Source organism: Pituophis catenifer, unplaced genomic scaffold (genome assembly GCF_029215685.1).
Source record: "Pituophis catenifer annectens isolate HBS135680 unplaced genomic scaffold, rPitCat1.0.hap2 SCAF_10, whole genome shotgun sequence".
Classification (NCBI taxonomy): domain Eukaryota; kingdom Metazoa; phylum Chordata; class Lepidosauria; order Squamata; family Colubridae; genus Pituophis; species Pituophis catenifer.
The window spans coordinates 6,596,960-6,610,037 of NW_027256890.1; the positions used below are offsets into that span (position 1 = coordinate 6,596,960).

Genomic DNA, 13,078 nt, shown 5'->3' on the forward strand with positions numbered 1-13,078 from the left:
TATATGTATACATATATACACACTGTATATTGAAATTATACACACACACATACAGTATATATATACATATACATACATGCATATACATATATATTTACCCTGTTTCCCCCAAAATAAGACATCCCCTGATAATAAGCCCAATCGGGCTTTTGAGCTCATTGCAATAAGGCCAAGCGTTTATTTCAGGGTTCAAAAAAATATAAGACAGGGTCTTATTTTCGGGGAAACATGGTGTGTATATATATACACATACAGTACACACACACACAAAGATATACACACAAAGATATATAAAACATAAATACACGCGCACACACATATATAAATATATACTGTATTTTTTGGAGTATAAGACGCACCAGAGTATAAGACGCACCTACCTTTTTTGGTGTGGAAAAGAAGAAAAAGAAATCTCCCTCTGCCTCTCAGCAATTGTGCCTTGTTGCAGCAAACAGCAAACAGCCTGCTTTACTTTCATTTTCGTTTTCAGCATAGCTTGATTAGCACAAAAAAAAAAAAATCTGCTCCCTGCAATTTATCTCTTTGCAGCAAGCAGCAGAGCCCTGCCCAAAACAGCTGAGAGCAAATCAACTGAGAGTTGGGCGGCCGATCCAATCAACTTGTGCTAATTAGGCTGTGCTGGAGCTGAAAGGAGCTGTTTTTTCTTGCTGTTTGCTTGCAAGGAGGTAACTGCTGCGAGGCATAGGCCAAAGAGGGTGGGCAGTGGGTGGGCGGGGCTACATTTGGTGTATAAGACGCATATAAATTTTCACCCCCTTTTAGGGGGAAAAAGGTGCGTCTTATACTCCGAAAAATACGATATTTATATACACACACACACACACACACACACACTACGTGCGCACACACACACACACACACACACACACACCGTGTTTCCCCGAAAATAAGACCATGTCTTATATTTTTTTGAACCCTGAAATAAGCCTTATTGCCATGCGCTCAAAAGCCTGATTGGGCTTATTATCAGGGGATGCCTTATTTTGTGGGAAACAGGATAATACATACACACACACACACACTATATGTATATATGTGTGTGTGTGTGTATGAACTTGATGGGTTTAGATAATGAATCAAAAGAAGTACTTCTCTTCAAACTAGATTATTGATTTTATTTTAGTTATCAAATTTATACACCCAGGGCGCCTCAGGGCAGTGCACGACAGTAGATTTAAAAAAACGAATACAGATATAAAAGACTATATTAGTAAACATTCTGCTTACTATAAATATGTCTTTAAAGAATAATTAGTCAAAGTAACTTGTAGAGTAAGAGATTCCCTGGTGATAACTAGATGGCTAAACAGATGCTCCATGCTTAATGGCAAAACACTTCTTCCTTGGGTACCATACTTAGCATCTTGCAAAGTATTAAGTAGAATCTTTTTACTGCTTGTTAGGGGGGAAAAAATGAGGATGAGCATTTAATCTCATTTCATGGACATATCCCGCTCCTCTAGTACTGTATATAATCCCACACCCCTTATAAAAATGCCGATGTTCATTGCCAAATCAGTGACAAGATATGGGCTTCCTAGCTGTAGATATAGGAGATCGAATGACAGTGGCTTAGAAGAGAAACATGAATAAGATAGGAACCTGCATCGGGAATTGGAGGGAACCCTACGTGTGTTAAATTATTTTCAGTAACACTGTAATGGCAAATTGCTTAAATGTTTCTTACCTAGACAGAAGTGGAGAATTGACAAGTAACGTCCCTCGCATGATTATAGATGAGAGAAACGGGAGACAAAACAACATATTGAATTTTCTGAGAAAATCCACCCGTGGATCCCTGCAAGCATTGAGTTCTTGATAGATCTGTTTGTAATGCAAAATACAGGATCAGTTGATTAGACCTGTAATGGTAGGAAGGTGAGAGATTTCAGTGGCGAGAGAGGAAGCTCTTTGCATATTGTATTATTAGGAAAGAGAGACCCAACCAACTGGCACATAGCTCTGCGTTTGGCAGCTTTTATACTTTTATTTTATATTGAAAAGGATCGTTACCAAATGGATACAAAGGCAAACCTTTTGGAAATAAAAAAATAAGCTCAAATTCTTTCACCGTAGACCAGCGGTCCCCAACCTGTGGAGCACCAGGAACCGGGTCCATAGAGAGAGGTTTTTCCGCGGACCGGAGGAGGACTGGTTTAGTGTGCTGCCTGCTTCCCACGGATGGGGCCTGGTTTCTGGTATCCACGGACCTGGGGTTGGGGACCCCTGCTCTTTAAACTCTTTAAAAACAAGGGTGACCTGCCCTTCAAAAAAAACGGTCTAAAAAAAACCACCTGCCTTCCATTCACAGACTGTTGACTTCTCCTGTTTTGTTTTACTGATAGCAGGCGCATGCAGGGACTCCAGTAACGGGAACTGTCAATGCCATAGAAATCGAAGCGTTTAAGAGACAGCAAGCCCTTACATCAGCAGGTATGGCCTCCTCCTCCTCCTCCTCCTCCTCCTCCTCCTCCTCTTCTTCCTCCTCCTCCTCCTCCTCCTCCTCCTCCTCCTCCTCCTCCTCCTCCTCCTCCTCCTCTTCTTCCTCCCCCCCCTCCAGAATGTTTACGATCCCTTTAGGCTCTCAACCCAAAAACGGTTTCCGATTTGCCCTTCTTTGAAACCGCTCTCCCTCCACTTCATCACGACGCCAAACCATTTTGGCCAGTCTCTTGGGATGGAAAAGCCCCATGATGTCAGGTTCTCCGCCAACAGCCGTATTTGAGAAACCAACATTCTTCAACCGCGCCGCCCTTTTGTAGCATTTATTTTAAAAAAGAAAGGAAAAAAAAAAAGAAAAAAGAAACCCAGCAGCATCAAAATATTTCTAAACTCTCTTTTTAGGGCCAAAACTCTCTCCTGGTAGGCTTGTAGATATCAGTAGCAGTAGCACTTATATACCGCTTCACAGTGCCTTTACAGCCCTCTCTAAGCGGTTTTACAGAGTCAGCCTATTGCCCCCAACAATCTGGGGTCTCCTCATTTTACCTACCTTGGAAGGACGGAAGGCTGAGTCAACCTTGAGCCTGCTGAGATTCGAACTGCCAAATTGCAGTCAGCAGAAGTAGCCTGCAGTACTGCCCTCTAACCACCGTGCCACCGTGGCTCATCATATCAACGTTTAAAGCTCCCTGGGAGCACCGTTGCAAACCGTATAACCTGACAAACCCCTCCTCCTCCCCCCCCCTTGTGCATTTATAAATGGAATTTGAATATCACCAGATTCGTCTAAGAGACCCCGAATTGAAGTGGGCCGTCATGGGATGGTTTTTCAGCATCCGGGCGTGGCTTCAGGAGTCCCTCTTCAACAGCTCATGCCAACTGCACAAGGTACTGTGTTGCCACATGCCAGCCGCAGATTAATTTAGCAAAGGGGCTGGGGCGAGGGAAGCAGAAGCCTGCTAGAATTAAAAAATAATAATAATAATTTGTTATTGAGCTCTCTGGTTCTGCCCCCCCACCCCCCCACCCCCTTGCAAATTAATGTTTGGCGTGAAGTGGCTTGTTCATGTCAAAAAGAGCTGGGAAATACAAGCTCGCGCGATGCATGCGGGCATGGAAGAAAAAAAAAAACCCACACCACTCATGCACGTTGTGACCAAAATAATTAGTTTTGGAACTCCCAGTAGTTATTATTTTTTCCCCCTTTTTTTTCTTTTTAATGAACCTTAGTGCCTCCATTTCTCCTTCGTGTTCGGTTTTCGTTTCGCAACTGTCGGTCGCCCCTTCCTTCTTAAGCCGTAGGGTGTTTCATGTAAGCCCTTCGCTTCATCGCGAGGTTTGCTTTCCGCGGGTCGAGTCACTACACCAAACTCTTCCTAATCCGGCGACACCCTCAAGTTGTGTCGATGGTCTCCCTGGCTGGGATACCTCCAATGGCTTTGAATTTGCCAGTTCGTGAAGAACGGTAGTTTATTTAACTGACCGGGTTTATGTATATTTTATGGCTTGTTTCTTTGAGTTGGCCAAGTAAGTAAATAGACGAACGTTTCACATCTTCACTCTGCCCCTGGCATGCCACCCTTATAGATTTTTGAGCCTTTGGCTCCCTTATCCCAAAGGTGTTTTTTTTTTCCCAAGAGGCACCTAGAATTTCTTGTTTTTCCTTTGAAGACGTTTCGCTTCTCACCCCAGAAGCTTCTTCAGCTCTGACTGAACGGTGGGGAATGGAAGGATTTAAACTCCATGCAGACAGCTGGTCATTTGCATCCTTTTAGAGGGTGGTTATGGTCACCTGGAGATTTATCTGTGTTATCAGGAGGGATATGACATCATCACCAGTAGTTGCCTGGACTACTGCAACACTCTACATGGGGCTCCCCTTGAAGAGCACTTGGAGGCTCCAACTGGTCCAGAATGCGGCTGCGCGGGTAACTACAGGAGCTGCATGGCGCTCCCACATAACACCGCTCCTGTGCGAGCTGCACTGGCTCCCAGTGGTCTTCCAAGTGCGCTTCAAGGTGTTGGTTACCACCTTTAAAGCGCTCCATGGCATAGGACCTAGATATCTTCGAGACCACCTGCTGCTACCGACAACCTCCCATCGACCTGTGCGCTCCCACAGAGAGGGCCTCCTCGGGGTGCCATCAGCCAAACAATGTAGGCTGGTGACCCCCAGGGGGAGGGCCTTCTCTGTGGGGGCACCTACCCTATGGAACCAGCTGCCCTCAGAGATAAGGAGAATCCAAGACCTCGGTGCCTTCCACCGTGCCCTTAAAGCTTTCTTTTTTCAGCAAGCCGGGCTGGCTTAACATATTTTTAAATATTTTTAATTGGTTTGTCATTTTAAACTGGGGCCAAATTAATATATATTCTTTTAATTGTTTTTAATGTTTGTATTGTATGTTTTTATCTGGCTGTACACCGCCCTGAGTCCCTCGGGAGAAGGTGCGGTATATAAATTCGAGATAAAATAAAAATAAATAAAATAAATCATCTATCTCCAATCTACAACACAGTCCTTTCAACAGTTCCAAGAAGGCTCCACACCCATTGGCACCACGCAGGTGACCCTGAGGATGCAGCTAGACCTCCAGTGGCCTCAAGGACTCTCTCATAAAAGTCGTTTTTTTCCCCAGTGCCGTTGTAACTTTAAACGGTCACTGAACAAATGGTTGTAAGTCAACGACCACCTGTATGGTTGTGAGTCAAACAGTACCTGCATCTGCCCTTTCTGGGGGGATCATGTTAATTATTAAGGCTGCATTAATGAATCTTTAATGGTTTAACACAGGGGTCTCTAACCTTGGCAACTTCAAGGTTTGTGGACTTCAAATCCCAGAGTTCCTCAGCCAGTTTTGCTTGGAGGTTTATCTGTGCCCTGAGGATCACCTGAATTGGGTGCCAATGGGTATGGAGCCTTCTTGGAATTGTTGAAAGGACTGTGTTGTAGATTGGAGATAGATGATGATGTCATATCCCTTCTGATAACACAGATAAATCTCCAGGTGATCTAAACGACCCGCTAAAAGGATGCAAATGGCCAGCTGCCTGCAAGGAGTATAAATCCTTCCATTCCCCACCAACCAGTCAGAGCTGAAGAAGCTCCTTGGATGAGAAGCGAAACCTCTTCAAAAAAAAAACAAGAAAGTCTAGTTGCCTCTTGAAGAAAACAAGCACCTTTGGGACAACCGGGACCTGGAGGACTGAGAATCTCCCTTAATTCTTGTGTTCTCTTGCTTTGCAGGTGGAATGCCTCCCACCCCTCAAACCGTGAAGCTGATGGGTCAGAAGCAGAGCCAGCAACAGTACGACCCTTCCAAAGGTCCCCCAGTGCAGAACGCAGCCAGTCTTCACACCCCACCACCTCAGCTGCCCGGGAGGCTGCAGCCCACCAACGTGCCCATCAGCTCTCTCCCGCCAACGCTGCAGCTGGCGCCCCAAGCGACTCAGATGAACGACACTCCGGTGCAACAAGCGGCGATTCACGTGAAGGCTCAGTCCCAAAACGTGACGGTCACCACCGCTGCGGCTGCTGTGTCCCATGGCCAGGTTCAAGCGCCATCTCAGCCGCAAGGGCAGCCGACAACGCACGGACCGGGGCAGATGACACCCTCCCAGGTTGTGGCCTCTCAAACGCCAACCCCACAGCAGGTATTTATTTATTTATTTATTTATTTATTTATGTATGTATGTATGTATGTATGTATGTATGTATGTATGTAATTTATATGCCGCCCTTCTCCCGAAGGACTCAGGGTGGCTTACAAAAACGAACAAAAAATTACATAAACATTAAAATCAATTTAAAATTAATTAAAATTATTTAAAATCATCCCTATGGATTCAGCCCATTTGATGAAAAAGCCACGTCTTCAATTCGCGGTGGAAGGAGAGGAGGTCAGGGGCAGTCTTGAGGCTGGTGGGCAGCCCATTCCAGAGGGTCAGCACTCCTACAGAGAACGCTCTCCCCCTGGGGGCCGCCAGCCGACGTTGTCTGGCTGACGGCACCCTGAGGAGGCCCGCTCTGTGTGAGCGCACCAGATGATGGGAGGATGGCAGGAGATGAACCTGCAGGTACCCCGGGCCTAAGCCAGGTAGGCAGATGCGGTTACTTGGCATTTTAGCCAGGGCTGAAAGTCTGTTCTTTTTTTCAAAGTTTTTTATTTTATTTTTTTATTTTTATAAAAATGTCAATTCAATGCGTGAACAGTGTGGCACCTGGGCGCCATGTATCCCAATACAAATAAAACTGATCGGGTTAAACATTATTATTACGTTCAATCAACTTATGTGTTTCTAATAATAATACACATCCATATTTATTTATTTAATTAATTAATTAATTAATTAATTAATTAATTAATTAATTTATATACCGCCCTATTCCTGAGGGACTCAGGGCGGTGAACAGCGAACGATAAAAATACATGTAATACAAACGTTAAAAAAAACCAATTAAAATATACTAAACACTCTGGTCCTAGATAATTCAAGACATCCCAGCAGGCCGGCCTGCTGAAACAGGAATGTTTTGAGGGCACAGCGGAAAGTGCGCAGATCCGGAATCCTCTGTATCTCTTGGGGGAGCTCGTTCCAGATGGTGGGTGCCCTCACAGAAAAGGCTCTCCCCCTGGGGGCCGCCAGTCGACATTGTTTGGCCGACGGCACCCTGAGAAGCCCCTCTCTATGGGAGCGTACTGGGCGGTGAGAGGCTATTGGTGGCAGAAGGCGGTCTCGTAAGTACCCCGGTCCCAAGCCATGGAGCGCTCTAAAGGTGGTAACTAAGACCTTGAAGCGCACCCGGAAGACCACAGGGAGCCAGTGCAGCTCGCGCAGGAGGGGAGCCACATGGGAGCGCCATGCTGTTCTCATTACCCGCGCGGCCGCATTCTGGACCAGCTGGAGCCTCCGGGTGCTCCTCAAGGGGAGCCCCATGTAGAGAGCATTACAGTAGTCCAGGTGTGAAGTGACGAGGGCATGAGTCCCGATCCAGAAAGGGACGCAACTGGCGAATCAGGCGAACCTGATAAAAAGACCTCCCGGCCACAGCCGTCAGGTGTTCTTCTAAAGACAGCCGTGAGTCCAAGAGGATGCCTAAGTTGCGAACCCTCTCCGTGGGGGGCAATGACTCATCCCCAATAGTTAGTGATGGCACCACTGACTATATGGGGACGTCGGAAACCACAGCCACTCGGTCTTGGATGGGTTGAGCCTAATCTGTTCCTCCCCATGCAGATCCGTACAGCCTCCAGGCACCGGGACATCACTTTAAGGGCATCATTGGGGTGGTCCGGGGTGGAGATGTATAGCTGAGTATCATCAGCATACTGATGATACTTCAGCCCAAAACCACAGATGATCTCACCCAGCAGCTTCACATAAATGTTGAACAGAAGGGGTGAGAGAACCGACCCCTGTGGCACCCCACATACAAGGGGCCTCGGGGTCGACCTCTGCCCCCCTGTCAACACAGACTGCGACCGATCAGAGAGAAAGGAGGAGAACCACTGCAACACGGTGCCCCCCACCCCTAACTCTTCCAACCGGTGCAGCATGATACCATGGTCGATGGTATCAAAAGCCTCTGAGAGGTCTAATAGGACCACGACAGAGGAGCAACCCCTGTCCCGGGCCCTCCAGAGATCATCTACCAATGCGACCAATGCTGTTTCCGTGCTGTATCCAGGCCTGAAGCCCGACTGGAACGGATCTAGATAAGCCGATTCATCCAAGTACTGAGGAAGCTGTCGCGCTACCACACTCTCAACAACCTTCGCAACGAAGCGAAGGTTGGAGACTGGACGGTAATTATCCAACACTGCTGGGTCCAGGGAAGGCTTCTTGAGGAGAGGCTTCACCACCGCCTCTTTCAAGGTGGTGGGGAAGGCACCCTCTCTCAAGGAAGCATTTATAATCCCCTGGAGCCAGCCTCGTGTAACCTCCCGAGAGGCCAGCACCAGCCAGGAGGGACATGGGTCCAATAAACGTGGCCACGCTCAGTCTGCCCAGTATCTTGTCCACGTTTTCCAGAGTCACAGAATCAAACTCTTCCCAGGTAATATTCTCAAGACTTGCCTCCATCCTCCCTCCCGAATCTACCCAGTCAGAGTCCAAATTTTCCCGAATCTGAGCGATTTTGTCATACAGATATTGTACAAAGTCCTCGGCTCTACCCTCCAAGGGGTCCTCCCGCATTTCCTGGTGGAGCAGGGAGCGGGTCACCCTAAACAGGGCGGCCGGGCGATTATCTGATGACGCAATAAGAGTGGAAAAATAGTTACACTTTGCTGCTTTTATTGCCACCAGGTAGGTCTTAATATGAGACCTTACCAGTGTTCGGTCAGATTCAGAACGGCTGGTCCTCCAACTGCTCTCCAGGCGTCTTTTCCGGAGTTTCATCTCCCTCAGCTCCTTGGTGAACCAGGGAGCCAGGTGAGATCGACGCCGGGTTAGAGGCCGCAAAGGCACGACCCGGTCCAAAGCTCCAGCGGCCGCCCTATCCCAGGCAGCCACTAGGTCTTCAGTCGAGCCGTGTGCCAGAGCCTCAGGAAATGGCCCAAGCTCCGTCTGGAACCTATCCGGGTCCATCAGGCGCCTGGGGCGGAACCACCTCATTGGTTCTATTAGATTACAATCTACCGTTATTCAAGTATTCCACCTATTTCTCATTGTTACTTTCATTTTTATTAAATAAAAATGTATGCATTAATATTCCCTTTATTTCTACCACGTACCCTAGCTATTAATCATGTCACCCTATTTTAAAAGGCTTTTTCTTTCTTTCCTGTCTTGCTTCTAATCATGTTCCACCTAAAAAAAGTGGAAAGAAAAAAAAAAGAAAGTAGAGAGGGAGAATAAGAAAAAGACAGCTCAAAACAGCAATAAAAAAAAATATGGAATCATCCATTCATCATCTCTTGCCCGTTTTATACTTTAATTGCTATACTTTAAAGGAAGGAGAGGAAGAAAGTCTGTTCTGAAGAGTAAAGGCAGGGGTGTCAAATTCAGTTTAATTGAGGGCCGCATCAGGGTTGTGTTTGATCTTTGGGGGGGGGCAGGCTTGAAGTCAGTCCTGTCGGGGGCACCTGTGGTGGCCTGGACGGGGCTGGGAGGGATCCATTGTCTTCAGCGGAGGAAGGTGAGACCAGGGAGAAGGCCAAACCCTTGTCCTCCAGAGGAGCCTCACCGTCCCGCTCAGGCCACGTGGAGGACCCCCCGGATGGTGGCGCGAGCTGTCCAGAGCCCTAGGCAGCAGAGGGCAAACGCCCAGCCCGGCCCTCAAGCTCCCAGGGCACTGTGACCCCGCAGCCCAGCCCAGCCCCACATCCCCGAGCTCTTTGGTCTTCAACATTACTTTAGTCTTCAATTCTTTTTTTTCTTTAAAGATAGAAATATGAATGACTGTCAGCATTCTGATGCTGCCATAAAAAGGAGGAGACGAGGCTTGACTTTTCACCTACTTATTTTCTCTGTAGATAATATCCCCTAGGAGATGGGATGGGAGGGGGACATTCCTGTGGGCTGAGGTCAGAAGCTGGGGAGACTGACTTGGAAGATGGCCAATGAGAAGATGAGAATTGGGGAACGGAAAGGGAAGGGTTTGGGGGTCAGAGGGTTAATATCGGCTATGACGAAGTCGGGGCCAGATCTGTCGTACTCAATAAATGGAATATTTCAGCAAAGATTAATTGTTTGGGAGTGCAATTTATTTGAGATGACATCGAAACCTGACAATGACCTTGCAAGGTAAAATCTAAAGGGTCTTAGGAAAACAGCATTCAGGGCAAAACGTAGCTAGCATTCTTGATTCTTGGTTCGATTATCCTTTTTTAAGAGGTCTTGTAAGTACGAGTTTTGGAATATGCCACTCCAAACTCACATTTACAAGGCCTCTTAAAAAAAAGATAAAGGCGTACAGTTGTGCCAGGTGTACAGGTGTACAATGCCTCTTTAAAAAAGGATACAGGTGTACGATTGTGTGATCAGGCACATGCTTCCGCGTATAACTAGAGACCTCACTGTGTACAAAAACTAACTTGGACTTAAACTATCCACTGTTCAGATCCAAGAACGTTAACACTTCCTTTCAACAAGGGTGAATTTGTGTATGTATGTTCTGTTTGACCCCTATTCTAAAACAGAAAATGGTTTATCCCTTGAAGCTATTTGTTTTTCTAATCTTGTATCCTAAAGGATGAATTTGCGTATTTATGTTCTGTGTGACCACGACTCTAAAACGGAATATGGTTTATCCCTTGAAGCTATTCATTTGTGTAATCTTGTATCCTAATTTATGTGTCTTCTTTGTAGATCACAACTCTGTCTCGACCCTCGTCCGACTCTAACCAAAACTCCCAGCGTATTTCAACAAGTGTGGCTCCTCCTACCTCAAGCAACCCGCCAACTTCCGCTTCCAACCCTGCCCCACAAACTACGCACTCGACCCAAGCCAACCGGTCCTCGCCAGGAACAACTAAGTCAACATCTCCCGTGGCCTCCAAGCCCGCAGGGTTGGCCGTGGCAGCAACCCCCAAAACTCAGAACACAACACAAAATACCGCAGCAGCCCAGGATAGCACGCACGAGAAGTTGGCTGAACAAGTGAAGTTGGTGAGAGTTTTTCTGTCTCTTCTGATGCCAGAGCAACATGTTTTCCTCAACCGATAAGAACCACATTTTTTGGAGTACAAGACACACTCCCCCCCCCCAAAAAAAAGGATGAAAATTTGAGTGCGTCTTATACACCAAATGTATACAAAAACGCGAGGCACGGAGGTGGCGATGGTCTGTGGCAATCCCTGCAGCCTGGAACAGATGATTGGGAATATTCCGGGAGGCCGATCCATCCGCCAATCAGCTGCTGGTTTATATTGATATTGTTTCCTGATCGCTTATTTGTTTCCTATGACTATCATTAAGTGTTGTACCTTATGATTCTTGATGAACATATCTTTTCTTTTATGTACACCGAGAGCACATGCACCAAGACAAATTCCTTGTGTGTCCAATCACACTTAGCCAATAAAGAATTCTATTCTATTCTATTCTATTCTATTCTATTCTATTCTATTCTATTCTATTCTATTCTATTCTATTCTATTCTATTCTATTCTATTCTATTCCATTCCATTCCATTCCATTCCATTCCATTCCATTCCATTCCACTCCACTCCACTCCACTCCACTCTTCAACTAAAGCTCCCTGCCTCAGAAAACCCCGCTTATCGTTCTCCCTTGTTTGCTTCCACCAGGAAAACCAAGTTCACCAGCGCATCGCGGAGCTGAGAAAGGAAGGCTTGTGGTCTCTGAGACGACTGCCCAAACTTCAGGAGGCCTCCAGGCCCAAATCTCAGTGGGATTATCTCCTGGAGGAGATGCAGTGGATGGCAACAGATTTTGCCCAGGAAAGACGATGGAAGATGGCCACTGCCAAGAAGGTCTGGACTATTGTTGTTTGTAATTCTTTAGCAAAGCCCAGAATGAAGAAACATGAAACAAACCACGTGTCAAGACTAGGGTTTTTAATTTAATTTATAATTAGGATGCCCTAATTAAATCATGAGTCTCGAGCCAAGCTTCAAAAGATATCCAATTATTTATTAGGAGCTTCATGTTGGCACGTTCCCAAGTGAAGCTCTGACTCTACGTAATTTACGCTCCAATATGTCCCTGCTCCCCCCAGGGTGTGTCATCAATCACATTCACCAACAGTGTAATTTCGTGGGTTGTAGAGGTCACTCCCCTCCCGCTGTGGGTAACCCTGGGATACAACCTTGAGAGAGATAAGTCTGGAATGTGCATCTGTCTTTGGCTGCTGTGCCATTTCGCAGGTTTCCCATCCCCCCTGGCCTATGGCAACTCGAGAGCAGGCCAGGGATGCTTTGCACACGTTTGGACTTTAATAACTATAGTTTTCCGCAGGGTGGATTTGATTTAAATCAAGTCAATTTAAATCATGATTTAAACCACTAGTAAAAAGGCTTGATTTAAATCAACTCGATTTAAATCATAATTTTTAAAGAGCAACTGTCATATCTAACCCACAGTGGCTTCTCTTCTGACCTGCTGTTGACTCACTGACAGTCCCAAAATTGCAGAATATACTGCCTCATGTGCTACGTAACTAAGCTCCATGTCATGCTGGATAAACTAAATTATTAATGTATCTTAAATCTATCTTTAGATATATATTTTTTTAGTCCAAAAGCATTTTATTAAAACAAATTTGATAAAAATAATTTTAAAAATTTGATTTAAGTTTAAAAAATCTGATTTAAATTTTTAAAAATCCATTTTTAATTAAAAAAAAAGCCCATCGATTTTTATCCACCCTAGTTTTCTGGTTCAAACATAATGGGGGCGCTAGTTAACAAGCCATGAACTGTTGAATAATGACATGTCAAAGTGGAAGAGATTCATTAGAGATGAATTAATTGGGTTGGTGCACAAGATTGCCTAACCCAAGAGATATCTATTCCTATGTAAGTCAGGACACAGATAGCATAACTTTTCAGTGCTTTATGAGCTGTTTCTGCTGATGTTATCCAGGATGCTAACTTTTGCAGCTCTTGAGCAAACCCACCCAGCCATTATGAAATACATACAAAGCATTCAC

At 45.8% G+C, this 13,078-nt stretch overlaps 1 protein-coding gene across 1 annotated transcript in view; it reads left to right on the forward strand.

Annotated features, from left to right (window-relative positions):
• EP400 (E1A binding protein p400) overlaps positions 1–13,078 on the forward strand; it is a 98,987-nt gene that overhangs the window by 10,435 nt on the left and 75,474 nt on the right. The window contains 5 exon segments of the mRNA XM_070951598.1: positions 2,367–2,454; positions 3,244–3,351; positions 5,708–6,114; positions 10,774–11,073; positions 11,715–11,900. Of these exon segments, the coding sequence (XP_070807699.1) occupies positions 2,367–2,454; positions 3,244–3,351; positions 5,708–6,114; positions 10,774–11,073; positions 11,715–11,900 (1,089 nt within the window).